General features: G+C 36.6%; 1 protein-coding gene across 1 annotated transcript in view; it reads right to left on the minus strand.

Moving 5' to 3' along the window:
• Positions 1 to 17,155, minus strand: part of SPAG16 (sperm associated antigen 16) — a 412,472-nt gene that overhangs the window by 338,800 nt on the left and 56,517 nt on the right. The window contains exon 10 of the mRNA XM_055718613.1: positions 6,214 to 6,344. Within this exon, the coding sequence (XP_055574588.1) occupies positions 6,214 to 6,344 (131 nt within the window). The remainder of the gene's footprint in view (positions 1 to 6,213; positions 6,345 to 17,155) is intronic.

The following is a 17,155-nucleotide window of genomic DNA, read 5'->3' on the forward strand; positions in this document are numbered from 1 at the left end:
GATGGTTACTCCCAGGGAAATGCACATGCATCAAGGTTCCAGACCAGTTTGATAAGGAAAACAAATTCTGTTCTGGAGCTAAACCTTAACTGTCAGAGATACAGCTTTGAAATCCACACTTTTAAACACCCAAAATTTCTTTTTAACAGTCACGGACTTGACACTGAAGCATGCAATGGAAATGAGAATGAGTAAGATACAAAATTAAGTGAACAGGAAAAAAAAAAAAACAAACAGGTGGCTTCTGAATCACAAAAGTTGACAGGCTAGGGAGTGTCATACTGCCCCAGCAATCCATGGAAGGTATGCTCCAAAAAGCTTCAAAATCTGCTGTGTTGGAGTTAATGTGATCAAAATGGCTACAGCATGAGAGGTTAAGATATGCAGTAGCTACCCTGTATGTCATATTCCTTTAGAAACAGGTATAATTCCAGTAGGAAAATTAAGCTGCAGCTAATGTTGCTAATGCAAATCTCTAATTCACTCTGGCTATTCATGCAAGAAATCAGCACATGATGGCACAATTGAAAAGTTTTACTGTTAATGGAAAAATGTAGTTTAATAAAAAAATATCTTTTCTAATGCCCTAGGGAGGCAAGGAGAGGGTTTAAATAATTAATAAGGATTTTTCTACCTCCCTAAATTTTTCTTCTTTGACAGGAGATTTCACCACATGAATTTTGGACTTTGAATCCTCTGTTTTCTAGCTTGTGCTCTACAAGGACAGAATATGATTCATATGACTGATCACATCTTGGTAGATAGACCCTATTTTGCTTGGCATCGTTCAGACATGGAACAAAATCACATTACTTCACCATCTCTAACACAACAGAGAGATGGAAACAAATAGGCAGAAGACAAGGAAAAGGGAGACATCTGTCAGTATGACAGGCAGCAGTCTCAGCAAACCATAAGGATAACTGTTGTCAGAATTCTACAGGGATCACAATAAAGAAGAGTATCAAGGAGTGAAAAGAAAGCCCATGAGAAAGTTGCTTTGAGATGTTAATACACAGCTCTTGCCAAATGGGAGGGACAACAGAAAAAAAACTACCAAGATGTTTGCTTAAAAATAATCTGCACTACTTCTGTTACTTTGTTCACATGTAACACAGTCTCAATGGCCTGCAATGCCCTAAGCAACTCCATGAAAACAGAAGTTTGGAGATGAAATAGAAACCTGGGAGGTACGTCTAAAGCGGACTAAAACAGAGTGCGGCCCCGATAGCAAAGTTTGACTGACATAACAAAAAAACTGGTTCTTCACACAACTGCCAAATTCTCTTTCCCTCACCACCTTACTATATAAATCAAAACTTGAAACTCTAAAGAGACAACGCAGATCAGTGGCATCTCATTTTACAGTACAATTAAGAATATAATCTATTTCAAAAGAAGTTCCCCATGTCAACACCCACAAAGAATTCTCTTTCTGTAAAGATTATTCCTCTGTGCGTATGTGTATATGCATCTGTGTGTACGTATGTATTTAGATGTTAAGAAGGAGAAAAAGTAGTAGAGGGGAACCATAAAGGGAAAGGGTACAGGGTTCTGCAATACTTTCTGTGCAGTCTTACTTCCGTAACTTTGCACAAGGCACTGCAAGACTGTAACTTCAATTTCAATTTGTGAATAAGTCTCATATAATCACCTACACAATTTTACGCTGCAAGTCAATTTGCATGGTTCCCAAGGAGATAAGTTTTTAAAAATCTCCTCTGGAATCCACTGATAAAATATGGGGGAAACTAGTATAATAAGATATAATGATGAATTAGTCCCTATAGAAAAGTTATCTTTTACTGAGTCCATCAGGAAAGTCTAGATAATCACTAAACATTTTGTATTTGCTTTTCTTCATTATTATCTCCAGCCTCATATTTTTACTGTGCATAGGCAGAGCATTTGCAATTCTCTATCTTTTTCTTTTACAAAATATCAAACAAGGATAAAGGATTTGGGAAAATCAGGTTACACGTAAACAAGAATAACATACAATACATTTTCTGTTTATGCAGGTAGACTTATTAAGTAAAGCATCCGTCTAAAATATTAGGCCATCTACTTTACAAATTTTACCCACAATCAAAAGTGGCATTTTTACAGCAATTACTATACATGATAAACATCAAATAAGCTTTGAGTGGAGAATTGTAACCTTGGTGTGAGGCATGGGAGGGAAGGAAGAGGATGAGCCAATGACATCTTAAAAAAATAATAAAAAAGGTAAGGTGATGGAGCCTTCAATCGTCATTCTGCTCACGTTAATGGGTATTTAAAAAGGTCATAATTAAACTGCAAATAGCCAGTGTTTTCACAACATTAATTTTCTTATCTGAAATTTAAACAACAGAAATAACTATTTTCTATCTACAAAATATGTTATATTCTAAATATAATATTGTAGTAATCTGAAACTCTCATCCCATTTCTGCTAATTTTTCAGCTGCATCTTAAATAAGCACCTCTCCAAAACAGTGCACAACATTCTCCTATTTTCCAACACTTTCCTAACAGTTAAAAATGCACTGAATAGTGTTTGTATGAGCATCTTTCTTCTCCCAAGTGAAGAAAATATAAACCATGACAGATGTAGTATTGCATATGGTGACTGTAGAAGTACCTTCCATGGTAAGCCATGCAAACCTCTTGGGGTTACATGAAAAATGCAAACAGCAGGTGAGGAGAAAGTGAACAGTAAGCAAGATCGGGAAGATCTTTTACACATTATAGATCTTACAGTGATTCTTGTGGGCAGAGTAAGATTTACCAGGGTATTTAAAAGGACACTGGAGGAATGTGAGCTTAATGCAGAAGTGGAATGCCCATGCAATGACCTGAAAAATGGGAAACATTCAGCTTAGCAGAAAACAAACATGGTTTCCCCAAGGGGGGTTTTTACCCCCTCTGCAAATAAGAGTTTCAGCGAATACTGATGAAGGTCTAAAGAACATCAGCTTTATGGCATATAATAACCATGAATTTGGATTTGCAGGTGCTCCAGTTTCTAAAGAAATGTAAAGGAACTAATAATATACATACATGAGCCAGATTCTGTTGTCCTTTTCATGCACTGGTTCTGATGAGAAAAAACTAAATCACGAAAAAACAGATTTGTTCTCCTAAGTCAATAGAGTGTTTTCCATCCACCTTATGAACAACAAGAAAAAATTAATTCTTATCCTTTCTGGATACTGAATTCCACCTTCTGTCTTTAAAATCAAATAGACAATTGCAATTAATATAAATGCATTTAATGAAAGTTCAGAATTTCTTTAAATGGGCAATTTTTACGTAATTTCCTATACAGAGAGTTTAATCTAAGACATTGTTCTCCAAAAAAAAATCTTGATTTATACATTTGAAAGCCTCTTAGACTTCCAAGCAAAGCCAGATTCAGGACCAGACAGCTGCCATGTCAAACAAAGAATAACCCAAGCTCTGTGTGCATTGAGATGGGATTCTATAGCCTCTAAAAGTATTTGAAGCTCCATTTGAAGTTCTTCCCCCCCAAAATAGAATTATTTGCAACTTCTCTCCCCTCTATGACTTCTTAGCCACCTGCAGGCAATAGGGTACTAAAAGGGACCCCTTCTTCAACAGAGATCTGTTCTCTTGAAACCCATGGGTACATCCTGAGTGTTATTCCTCTGTCAAATTGGTTTGAAATTGGGCAGGGTGTTTTAAAAATAAATACTGTAGGACATGCTTTCAAAAAAAGGCCTACCTTAACAAACCAGGCTACAATACAGCCTTTAGCACTAACAAACAAAACAAAAATCTTTCTCCTCAATCACTTAAAAAGATTGATTTTAATTAGTGGTATTCAGATAGGCGAAATAGTTGTTAATTGAAGTGACCATAAATTTTAAATGCTTTTTTTCAGACACGGTTATATGTGTAGAAACATCACTCCACCATGTACACAAATAGATTTTTAAGCAAATGAAAAATTCAATTACATTGTGTACATTTTTTTATGAACCCTTTAAAAATCTTTCGGCTTTTTATGTGCTTTTGTATTTTGTACATTTTTTTAAATAGGCATTTCAGTTAATTTTAGAGCACTATCCCAGGTTCTCACTTTCTTTAAAACATTATCTTTACATGAAAGTCAACATCATATGGCCAGTATATGAAATTAAATACACATCCTCGCTGGGTTGTTGGGTTTTTTTTTTTCATTTAGTTGCTATTACTCCAAGCAAGTTTTAAAATGTTTCCAAATAAGTTTAAAGACATCCAATTTATTTTTATTCCAGTAAATTGCTTTCTCAAGTGGCACTGTATCCTTAAGGTGTGATATCCTGTTACTAACTGTAGAAAATACTTAGAATTCCACAGCACCTAAAAGTATCTCTTCTAGCAATAACTAGAAGCGCTGGATATAAGGATCTAGAATAATGCTTTCAGTAAGACATAAAAATATAATTCAAGAAGGTTAAGGAAAACAATAGTCTTACATGAACATGTATGATATTTATCTGTTATTTTTCAGCTAAAGGTGGAGATATCCTTTCTATCTCCTATAGAATCCATAGGCTATTGACTAGCCTACGAGGTTTTACTATTTTCAATTACATATTATGTATTTTAACATTCACAAGTAGATTGCAACAACATTCAGAAGTAATTTGCAACTCAAATCTGGCTTCCTACTCCAGGTAAAGGCAAATTTTTACCAAGGCAAACAGTAACATGAAAATCATTACTTTAGACTTGTCCCTCTGTAGCCTGTCACAAATGTAAATCTTGTAATGATGTAGCCTGTAAAAGTTACATTTTGATGGTTATTCCACTAGATTCACTGAAAATTCTGCCAAGTGTGGAAGTGTTTTGCTCCTCTAGGCTGATTTATTTATTTATCCATACACACACACACACTTTTTTTTTTTTTTTTTAAACACACACCGTTCTTGCAGCTTCAGATAAGCCCATTAACCCAGCAATATTTTGAGTGGATTTACTACAGCCTCCTCAGAGTAGCAGCACAGAGACACCAGTTGCCAGTTTTCTTTCCTGACTGGAACACAATGACTATACAATACAGGAGACAATTATTCAAAATATTACCTTACAAATATAGGTTATGGATTAACCAGACAGAAAATCAGAATTGAGCATCTAAGAGACTAAGCAGAAGCCTGGCTAGCTAGGCCAAAACTCAAAGCAACATGGTGGATATTTATGACAAAATACGGGCAGCCACCTACAGAAGTATCTGTGACCTTTCCATCATAATTACTAAGTGCATAAATATTGTTCCGTGTTCTAACTTACACCACTGCTTTCCTGGGCTCTGATTTTGTGTAGTGTTTATATGGTGTACTACTCTCTCTCCCCACAACACTAATATTTTTTTTTAGTGAGTCAATCAATTGTCAAACTCTTAATCTGCATGAGAATTACATTGCCCAAGTTTTTGTACTTTTAAAAATATAACCACATTGGATTATATTTCCTGGATACAACAAGAATTTAAGCTTCTAAAATTAAGTGTAGGAACACACTTTTTCTTTACTTCTGAAGGTATCTCCCTAATCTACTATCAGTCTGAATACAGTAAGAACAGCATCAAGCTACTTAAGGTTTATTTGAATGACAAAAGTACTGATTATTTTTTAAATATATTCATACCTAGATAATGTGTCAGAATTGTCTGAACTTTGCTACTAGCTCTCACTCCCCAACAACAACCCCCGCCCCCCCCCCCCCCCCCAATATTTTTATGCTTATTCTTCCTCAGCTGCAGCTAGCAAGCCCTGAAATGTCATTGCTTACAGGCTATTTGCACGCTCAAGCTAATCTAAATTTAAACTGTTCTGATTTTTGACCCAAGGGAATAAACTGCAATCAAATACAAATTGCAAAAATATTCAGCATTATAATTCACTTTCCCAGAACCAGAGTTTATAGTCATCTCTGGTTCTCATTTTTATATTTACTAACCAAATCCCACCCTTCTTACATAAAAGATGAATCTCATTATCTGTAAACAGTTCTGGCCAGGTGTTTTACTATATTTACGCTCCCACTAGATTTCATGATCATTTTTTCCACTTTCACGTTCTTCAGAAAGCATGCCCCCCTGACTGCTGCCAGTAGTTTTTCAGAAATTTACTTAAAACAAACACTTCTCAATGACCTGTTGAAAAATAAAACTCAACACATATATAACAATAAAATTAATGTACTGTTAATGGCTCCTACCAGTTCACTGCCAAGTTGTGCACTTTTAAAGCGTTGCTCAGTTTATACTCTCCAGATTTCAGGGGTTGAGTGTATTCTTTAGCATGCACAAAGTATGGGTTCACCTGAGTATCAACAGGGAACTCTGAATCCTGTAGAAAAAATAAATAATTAAGTCTCAGAAATGCTGCATAAGTTTATACAACATGCTACTTATGTTATTATTTTGAAAACACAATTTTGTCATGTTTTTGCCCTCTATTTTTCTCCTCTGATCAATTTTCATCAATTTATTTTTAAATCACTGTTGTCCCAACTTTATTGATTTATATATATATTGTTAAAGCTGAGTGCATGGTCCGTAGTGAACAAGTGAATACCATGAGATATGTTAGATTGTTCTTTTAAAATTGTATTCATATGAGTTAACTTTTGAATAATTTTATTAGGATAGCATTGCTCTAGAAAGAGATCAACCATCAGTACTAATCATTATTTACAACCAAATATAATTTCACTGTTTATACCAGCAAAATCCCTTCTTCCCCCAAAACAGAAATAAACCCCACTTACATAGTTCCACATAACAGCAATAGGAAGGAAGCAACCTGACACTGTGGATACGGTAAAAAATGGCAAATAACATTTGCTGTCATTATAGTCTTCATAAAGTTTGTGTAATGATGTGGGTGTAAGTGACAAAAACTTGGCCTGATTCTTTTAACGGCAACGTCATTTCTGTACCTGCTACTGAAAGATGGTATGATGTTTAAAAAGGAAGGCTGTTAAATTGTTTTATTAAGTTAATCAAATACTAAGTTCAGGACAATTTTTGGTTTTTAAGTATTTTGTAGAAGACAATCAAAAGATAAAGTCAAAATTCAGGAAAATTAATTATTTTTCCTTAAACAGAAAAAAAAAAAGTTTTAAAATTGTTTACCATTAAGTTTTAAACTACAAATTTAAGATGCAGAAATCTACCTGGCACTGGACTGACTGTCTCATTATTAAAAGAAATCAACTTCTAGAAACCTTTCATCAACTGACAGTTGGAAAGCTCCTTCAATTTGGAATGGAAGAACAACTCATTTTCTAAATCACTCTATTTTATTTCCTTCTCTCTCTCCCCCCCCCCCCCCCCCCCTTATGAACACCTCCCATACTGGAAATGAAAAGAATAGATTTAGTCCTACTACCAAGCTCAGTGCAGCATGATCTGTCATGTAATTACTGATTTATCAGCTAATGAAAGTTTCCACTATTATTATAAGCGGAAAAAACATAAGAACACAAAAGAAAGGGGGGTTGTGTATGCAAATGCAGCTACAGGTAAACAACCTTTTTTCTCCTTTGAGTTCATTTATACATGTAGATCTAGACTGTATCTCCCAAAGATCACCATTACTTTGATAAGACCCTTTTCTCTGCTTGAATAAAGACTGAAGGATGAGTTTCACCCATGCCACGTAATCCCCAATTAACCTTCACCAACACCGTAACACTTGTTGAAGAGGGAACTGGAACTCCAGGCTGCAGTTCAGAGCAAACATTTTCCAAGTCAGCTGCTGATGCGGTCCAACAGCACTGACTACAGCAGCAGGAGGTCCCAGACACGCAGCTCAACAGCCTCTCCCAAGCAGCAACCCAAGGAGATGGCACCTGCCTTGAATCTGTGCCTCTGTAAAAACCAGTTACAGACCCGAGAGAAAGCTCTTTCTTCAAGGCTCTTGTTTGCTCATCAGAAAAGGACAAAGACAGATCTAACATTCAGGAGGTCTCAGTCCTGAAAGTGTGTGCCTTCAAGAACAAACAGGAAAGCTAATTTTGTAATTCAAATGAAACTAATTATACGTTAGACGTGAATTTAGAATGAACTCTGAAGATAACTTTATCAAGTGGAATAGGACATCTTAAGAGTATGCTGTACAGGTTGTCACTTCTACCAAATGAAAGAAATCATCAAGAAAAACATCATCAGCAGATAATGCAAGGCAAAATCAGATGCTGATTAAAGTGGATTGCTCAGGAAAGATGCATGGATAACATGCTTAAGATCCACTGCAGGACCAGATTCTCAAAAAGTTCCAAATCCTCCAGATACATACACTGAGGAGACACGACAATACAAAGATACTGAACACCAACAGCACACTAAGATACCCTGAACTGTTAGCTCAGTTTCTCCAGCTCCAGCAGTTAACCTAGAGGGACAAGAAACCACAGAATTATTGCTGGACTGTACCAGCTTAGGAGCAGAAAATCTGGTCCCCTGGACACAGCAGAGATGTTCTTGCTATTAATCAAGAACCTTACTGTAGACCTGATATTTAGCATTCATGCCATCAGATAGAGGGGGCTGAGGTTTTCACAATAAACCTTCTCAAACAAAGCTCAAATCAGATGTGAGTAGACTTGAGTTTGCAGGCTCTCCACCAAAAAGAATACATATTTTCTGGAGCCAGGACTGGCTTGCCAGATAAGGGGCAGAAGGGACTGCAGCATGAGGAGGATTCTGGACAGAAGGAAACACGAACATCAGCTTTCCCAAACAGGGAACCAGGAAATTACTCAGCACAGGGCCGAGAAAGAAACTGGCCCTAAAATAGACAGAACAGCCCTTCCTAATGATATTCAAGTCCAAGAAAAAGACTTCAAAGTACTTTCAAATACCTATTTAGACATTATAATCCGTACTTATCATTTACAATCAGCTTGAATTAAGTGTGCAGGATTTTAGGCAGGTTAACAACACACAAAGGTATTCAAAACTCATGGCACGACTCCAAGAAGATCAGCTCTGCTGAAAAGAGTTGGTATTACTTCTTGATACAGAATGTAGTGAGTGGGGTTTTGGTCTGTATCTGCATGTGAGGATATTAACTACATTTGAGCATCCAGTTATTATTAATGATTAACCAAATGCTTTAAAATAACAAATGAATGCTCTAGACCAAAAGAAAAATGTGTTGCTATGGAACTGGATGACAGAGCTAACTGACAGAATTAAAGGTATGTATTTTTAGTATTGGACTCAGAATAAGTCTCAGACCTACCGCAGATCACTATGCAGTCCACTCAGCAGTGGATCATAGTCTGAGGTCATGACTATACAGTCCACTTGGTGTCAACTTTGCACAGTTGACATGTCCCAGAAGGGCAATTATACAAATATGATCAGGCTGCATTGAGTTGAGCGTATCTGTGAGTCTGTGCTGGCTTTACAGTCTGCTCCAGCGATATTCTTAACAGGAGAGTTTTTTCAGCTTTTCTAAGTTCCAAGAGCAAATGCAAATACTTGGTACAATGTACCAGTTTATGAGGGATTAATAATGATCTACTTTGACGTGAGACTTCAGAAGCTGAGGGCAAGGATGACACAAAGCTTTCAGATACACCAGGCAATGAAGAGAAGCTGTATCATAGCATGGGGCTGAACTGTAGAGGAAGAATCTTCAGTGGTTGCAAGTAGCACGCTGAGGGAAAAACCGGGTAAGATTAGTACCATGCTACTGACATAAAACACTGGACTAGAACTGAGAATGAAGGTTTTATCAGCCTCCCTCTGTGAGATTACTGGCATGAGCCAGTTTCCATGGCCTATGTCTTTTTTCTACCATTATCTTCCATGAAGGTGAGCTCTATGACTTGCATCAAGAGGCAGATCTGTATTCTTCAACAGACTTTTCTTTCTAGTATAATGCTGATAAATAGTTAAATACATATATACATAAGAGTTAATCTTGCAGCCTCAATATCAAGCAGTGTGGTCTCAGATATTTTCTAAGATTAGTCAGCAGGCTAGAGGATTTATTGCTAACTCTAATTAACCAAGCTAAATGGCTTTATTAAAAATAGATTGTCATTAAAGAATGTAAGGAGGGTAAGCATGCACAATATATTTTAAAGACTACACTAGCTATTAGAAAACCACTCACAAAGACAATACAGTTTCCTGAAGACTTAGCTGATGATTCCTGTTTGCAACACTTTCAGGACATCCTGCTGTGAGAAGCTTTAAAGGAAAGACTGAAATTACCATACTTTTTAAAATGCCCATCAACCACTAAGATTAAGAATAGAATAAAATCAATGTATTTTAATCTGAAAATGTACACACACAGCAGGGATAACCACTAACTTTTTTTTAGAATTTGTCTGCACTTAACTTGATGGTAGCCATCCTGTTAATTTGTAGGAATGAGCATACAGCAGATTTCAGAGCGACAGACTATCAAAAGAATATCATTTCCTCTCCCATTTCAGAGGCTCTTTATATTGCATGTTCTATAAGGATGCTATTAACCTGATTCAAACTTTTAAAATGATTATGAAAATAATTAAGCTAATGACTTAATGATCAGTATAAGCACATCTATTACAGACCCAGGACCTGGAAGATATGTTTCAGTGGATTATGACTTCAATCACAAACATAGCCTAATAAAAGCACTCCAAAATCTAGTTTTTCATTTATTTATTTTTTTTGTTCTTGATTATACAAAAAGTAAGACTGGGTCTGATGGAAACTGTAGATGTTCACTGCTAACTTTTGTTCCATCTCAACCATATTTATATTTCCTTTTCGAAGCTAAGAAGCTACATTGAGTTTTGCTTGCAGGAAAACTTCTCAATACTATTATCTTGTGCAATTATTTTGTAAGCTTTTATAGGCACACAAAACTTTAGCTTCAAACTGCCTTACTGATACTCAGAAAACACATCCCCAGAAGGCAAGTCAATTTCCATGGTATTGTAGGGATTCACAGTGGTGACTGACATAGGACATTGGTCTTAATCACAGAACAGTCAGGGTTGGAAGGGGCCTCTGGAGACCATCCAGTCCAACCCCCTTCTAGAGCAGATTGCCCCAGAGCAGGTTGCACAGAGACACGTCCAGGTGGGTTTTGAATGTCTCCAGAGAAGGAGACCCCACAGCCCCTCTGGGCAGCCTGTCCCAGCGCTCTGTCACCCTCAGGGTAAAGAAGTGCTTCCTCACATTCAGATGGAACTTCTTGTGTTGCAGTTTGCGCCCGTTGCCCCTTGTCCTGCCGCTGGGCACCGCTGAAAAGAGCCTGGCCCCATCCTCCTGCCGCTGCCCTTAAGGGATTTGTGTACACTGATAAGATCCCTCTCAGCCTTCTCTTCTCCAGGCTGAACAGGCCCGGCTCCCTCAGCCTTTCCTCACCAGGGAGATGCCCCACTCCCCCCACCATCTCTGCAGCCTCCGCCGGCCCCTCTGCAGCAGTTCCCTGTCTCTCCCGAACCGGGGAGCCCAGCACCGGGCACAGCGCTCCAGATGAGCCTCACCAGGGCAGAGCAGAGGGGGAGATCACCTCCCTCGCCTGCTGGCCGCGCTCCTCCTCATGCCCCTCAGGGTGCCATCGGCCTTCTTGGCCCCCAGAGGAACACCACTGGCTACAACCCTCCAGCTGGGCTCTGCACCGTTGATCACAACCCTCCGAGCTCTGCCATTCAGCTAGTTTTCAATCCACCTCACTGTCCACTCATTTACTCCACAATTCCTGAGTTTACATGTAAGGATGGTATGAGAGACAGTGCAAAAAGCCTTGCTAAGGTTAAGGTAGACTACATGCACCACTCTTCCTTCCTTAATCTTCCTTACCTGACTGGAAAGGAAGATAGAATCTGGGAAACATGTAGAGCAGATGATGAAAATGATCCTTTGTTGTCTTAACTCAGATATGAGAGAGATGCCTACATCTTGTACCAAGGTGCTAACTAAACACCTGCATCTTGAACTAGCCATTTCACTTAGATTGGCCATCTGTCTAAATACAGAGTGGTTTATATTTCCACTTACTTATGTTTACTTAGGGGTGTACTAAGAAGCAAAGAGTAGCCTAGAAAGAAAATCAACTTCAAACGAACACCTAAATTCTTAACATCTATTTGAAACTTGTGGAAGATAACTGTTAAAAGAATTTAAAATCTTCTGATCTCACACATAAGAACAAGTTTTTGAAAGATTAACTATGTGGTGGGAAAAACCTAAAAAAAAAAATAAATCAGAAACATTTAGAATTTGGAAATAAATATGTAGAGTACAAATAAGTAACAATTAAAGATTACTTTAATCTTTCATTGTTACTCTAGGAAGGAATCATAACATGTTTGTGGCTAAAATTACAAATTTTTATAGAAATACATGTCAAGTTCTGATTGCGTTTCAGCCATAATATTCCTGCAGATCTCTGAAGCCAGTTTCAAGAAAAAGCCATACATTTTCCAAATTTAGGAATGATTAAAGTGAGTCTGCACTATTTACTATACACAGACCAAGGAGGTTAAATAAAAGTGAGTATAGTCCCAATACATGCCACTGCCTTCATATAAATCTTAGAAGCTTTACGTGCTCCTTGGCTTACAAAGTTCTACCTTTCAAGAATTACAAATTTGAGCAACTAGATTTATAACATTAAAAAAAACACACAATCAACATGCTTTTTGTAAACTCTGTCTTACTCACTTTCTGGAACAAAACAAATTACTACATGCAACCAGACTTACTCATATGAGACAAACAATTCTAGGAAAGTCTAAGCACTCTGAATAGAAGTGACTGAGTATCTTGCATTTTTCAGTAGAAAAACCCCAGAAACTACTTTAGAAGATACTGCCATAAATTATTGCGGCATAATTCACAAATATAGTAAAAAAAAAAAAAAGGAGTATAATATAAAAACATTAGTATTTCTATCATCCTTTACTGAATATCTGAAATATTTCTGAAATTGTAGTTTTTACCTCCTTTGCTGTGATAAACCTTTATTTTACTAGAACATGAGAGTCAGCCCCAGTTGTTAAGATGATTCATACCTATGGTTCATACTTCAGGGTCTGAATGGAATGAACTGTGGTATCACTTTTCATGGCCAGGTGAAATGTTGATTTTGGTAGCTCCCCAGTACACACCAGGCAGAAGCCACAGTTTAGAGATATCAAGTCTGTTGCTGAGTTGATTTCCTGCCTGAGAAAGCTACCAAAGAGTTTAGAAGTGATACCACCTTAAAGTATTCTCTCACACTATTTCCAAAATATATTATTACTGTATTGATTTATCAAAGCTTCATTGGTACTTCAATTTATGTGAGGCAGAGCTCTGTATGTACGTTCTGAGCTCTTCAAAAGAAACAAACCCAAGCTACCTATGAAATTACAAAGGTCAGTATAGATTTTTTTTCCCCAGATACAATTACTTATCACTATGAAATAAATGTGGTATCTTTATCCTCAAAACTTTCTACAATAAAAATGCTCAAGAAATCTAATATGAAGATAGCTCCCCTCCCCCAACAAATTTTGGCACTGAAGTGTCATTATTTAGTCCTTATTCTATTATTTTCACTTGCTAAATCCTAAGGGTAACAGAGAACCCATTACACAAGTTGAGATTTTGCACAACAAGGCTTTGTGAAACATATTTATTATAAACATTGATTGCAAAGCCTGGTGCCGCTTCAGCATCAGCAAGGGTTATGGGCACACCAGAATTCAAGAAATGCACATACTGAATGCTAAGGAGTCAAAGCAATATATTATACTTTTCTTCACTCTTGTATCTGCACTGTACCAGACATTTGTACTATGACGAACATGAAAAGCTATTAAGCTCCCTCTTATACTGATGTAAGAGAGGAAAGTAATGCGTTTCCTGCCTGTGAAATTAAACATCCTATTACTTTATTGTAAAAGGCAAGGAACATTACATTTAAAATAGCGTCCTAGAAAGAATCTCTGTGAACCAAAACCATTCTAAATGCATGTCCTCAGTCACTGACAATGGCAAAAGCAACTGGTACATTGTTTTTGTCAATTATCATTCAGGAACTACACCGCCATTTTTACCTGAAGTTACAGGTGTAACAGACCATCGGCCACTCATGAGAAGTTAGCCATGGCTTTCAGTCCATTTACATGAAGTATTTCCATAGCTCTCAAAAACATTATCAGAAGGGAGTAAGCATCATTATCTCCATTTGTTCTCTATGTACAGGGAAGACATCCCAATGCTAGATCTTTGGCAAAGGTAATAATTCAAACCCATCTACACCCCCAAGTAATAAAAGGATCTATTACTGATTCTTATAGTTTACCTAGAGAGCTCTATAGAAATCAGGATTGCATGAACTCATAAAAGCATTCCCTACCCTAAGACCCCACAGATTTATACACAAAAAGAAACTGGAAGAAAAACAGCTTGATGTAGAAGAATGAAGGCAGTGGGTTGATTAGCATTGATAACAGGCAGCTGTGGCCTTCCAATTGTTGCAGCACACACAAACAAACCAGTAAGCTGCAACAAGGCTCTACCGTTGGTCAGATTCTACTCTCTGTGCTGTTTCTCCTTCCTCCAAAGGTCAGACCACACTGCTCCTCCTCCATCCAACCCCCTCTCCCACCATCCTCAGGGCTATTTAACCACTTAGTGGGAACGAGCTACAGCTGCACATCGTCCATGTCAATCAACCCACTGCCGCTGAGGCAAGGCCACAGCTGCACATTATCAATGCTAATCAGCCCACTGCCTTCAGTCCTCTACAGCTTGATTGTTTTGGGGGTTTGGTTTTTTTGTGTGTTTTTGTTGTTGTTGGGTTGTTTTGGGGTTTTTTTGCATTCTTTTGTTTGGTTATTGGGGTTTTTTTAAAAAAAAGTTAAGAGCCTGAACCATATGAGAATTTAGTGACTTACCCCAGATCAAGCTGAAATTCTGTAGGAGAGCTTGTAAACCAAACTTCAGAGTCTCAAATCATTATTTAATTCTCCCTAATAAGATACAAATCTTGTCTTGATGGAAATTGTTATGCAATTAAGACAATTTACCCTTAAAGCTCTTAGAAATCTTTTTTTTCTTTCCTGTCCTAAATGTTTACAATAAGCTTGCCTTTTTACTTCTGATAGCAGGGCTCTTCAGAGCAAGTCTACAGCTTTCATTTTCCTTGAGGAAGACGCAAGAGATTCATTTGTCAAAACATACAGAAGGCAATGAATAGATAAGTGGAACTGATCTAAATCATCCCACATCTGAGAAAAACGTAGTATAGTTTAATACAAAACAGAAAACAACCAAATCAGTTTATCTAAATCACAGCTTGGCCTTGCCTATATCATTATTACACACAGTTCTAAGATTCTCCTTACTCAGATGTTAAAAATTGAAGTTGAGAAGAAGTAGTTTAACTATGCATTTGTGAGCAAGACAGAGCCTTGTTACTTTATTTCTTAAAAAAAAATATTAAAGCTTAACTGAGGAAAAGATCATCAGAAAGTAATTTGGTGATGCAAAGTCCTTTGGTCAGGGAGTACATAGAGACTTCTTTTAATTTTTATTTTTTGCAAAAATTGATAACTATCATCATCAGTTATTCCAAATTGAAAATTATCAAGGTCATCCTAAGACTGCAGTCAAGACATGCACAAGGGGCATAATCATAGTCACACGTGCTGGTGTATCCATACATTCCATTTAAAAAACAAATACCAGATACTTTGTTCAGAAATGCGAACAAAATGATGAAAATTAAATTCCTCTTAGGGTAGAGCAACTGTCTATGTCCAAGATTCAGCAAGCTATTCTGACTTGCATCACTAAATATTTTCAAGGAAATATTCTATTCTCTCACCCAAAAAAAGCAGGATTAGCTCTGCTTTTCTGTACTTGGAAAAGTACCGCACTAATCACTGATAACCACACTTAATACCATTGAAATTATCTTTCTATTCAAAAAGATGGGGGGAAATTATTTTAAATTTTTTTTTTGCTTAATTTTCCTGAAAAATCCAATATGCTTATATTAAGGAGACTATACTTTATATTTTTTCTTTTAGATTAAACAAATTTCAATATATTGAAATTTCCATACTTTTATTCTTAAATATCAAAGCAGTTCCAAGTAGGACTACTGGTTTCCATGGAATTACCTTACTAAATATATAGTTTTCACAACAGGTCTTCAGTTTTACACCATACCTCAATTGTTGTCCAAACTATCACAGCTTTCAAAACAACCTAAGGATTACTAAGAACCCATACATTCAAATAGTGGAAATAAACAAAAGACATTTTAAAAATACAAATATATAAATAAGAATGAAAATTGTCTTGGCTGTAATTGCTCACAATGAATGAATCTCAGTCATCAGACTATGAAAAAATGAAAAATGAACCATGTCAAATAAGATAAAACATTTTTAAAAGCAAACTATAGTATGAGATTTTTCAAAATTTCAAATTTTACTTTCCTCAAACTTTTCATTTTTACATTTTACATTTTTTACATTTACATTTTTACATTTACATTTACATTTTACAATCAGACAATTCCTGAGGAAAGATGTGAACAATGACCACCATCAAGATGATGTAGGACCCTACTAAAAATTATTTTAAGGTACAAAGTAAGTTAAGAAAGATTTAAACAAAGGAAAATTCCTGCTTCCCTCTTTCCCATGAAGAAAATCCTGACACTGTTCTCCGAGTAGCTTAGTTTTGGTGCAATGGAGATAGGTGGCTTCACAAGGAACCAAATACTAAGCAAGAAACTACTGAATTCATATTAAGTACTTTGCTGCAAGAGTGACAGAATATAAAATATAGTAGCTGAGTATTATTTTATCTTCTGTTTCAATATTTTCTGTAATTGATGAAATAAGGTATCCTCTTCTAGCAGTTTATGAAAGAAATGAAGATACTCAGTGCACTGACAGAATGCCATCAGTGAAATATTCAGTAGCCAATGTTGTACGATTCTTGAAACTGAAACAACTCAATTTCAAAATGCTGCAGTGTCTATAGTAATGGTATTACAACACATTTACACATTATTTTACTATTTTAATCATAACCACAATTATTTTATGAACATCTGAAATGTAAGGAAAGGAAGTTGAAAGCAATAGCAGAGAGCCTAGTAAAACTTTTATTGCATACTACATCTTGCTTGGC

The sequence above is a fragment of the Falco cherrug genome, chromosome 8 (assembly GCF_023634085.1).
Source record: "Falco cherrug isolate bFalChe1 chromosome 8, bFalChe1.pri, whole genome shotgun sequence".
Taxonomy (NCBI): Eukaryota; Metazoa; Chordata; class Aves; order Falconiformes; family Falconidae; genus Falco; species Falco cherrug.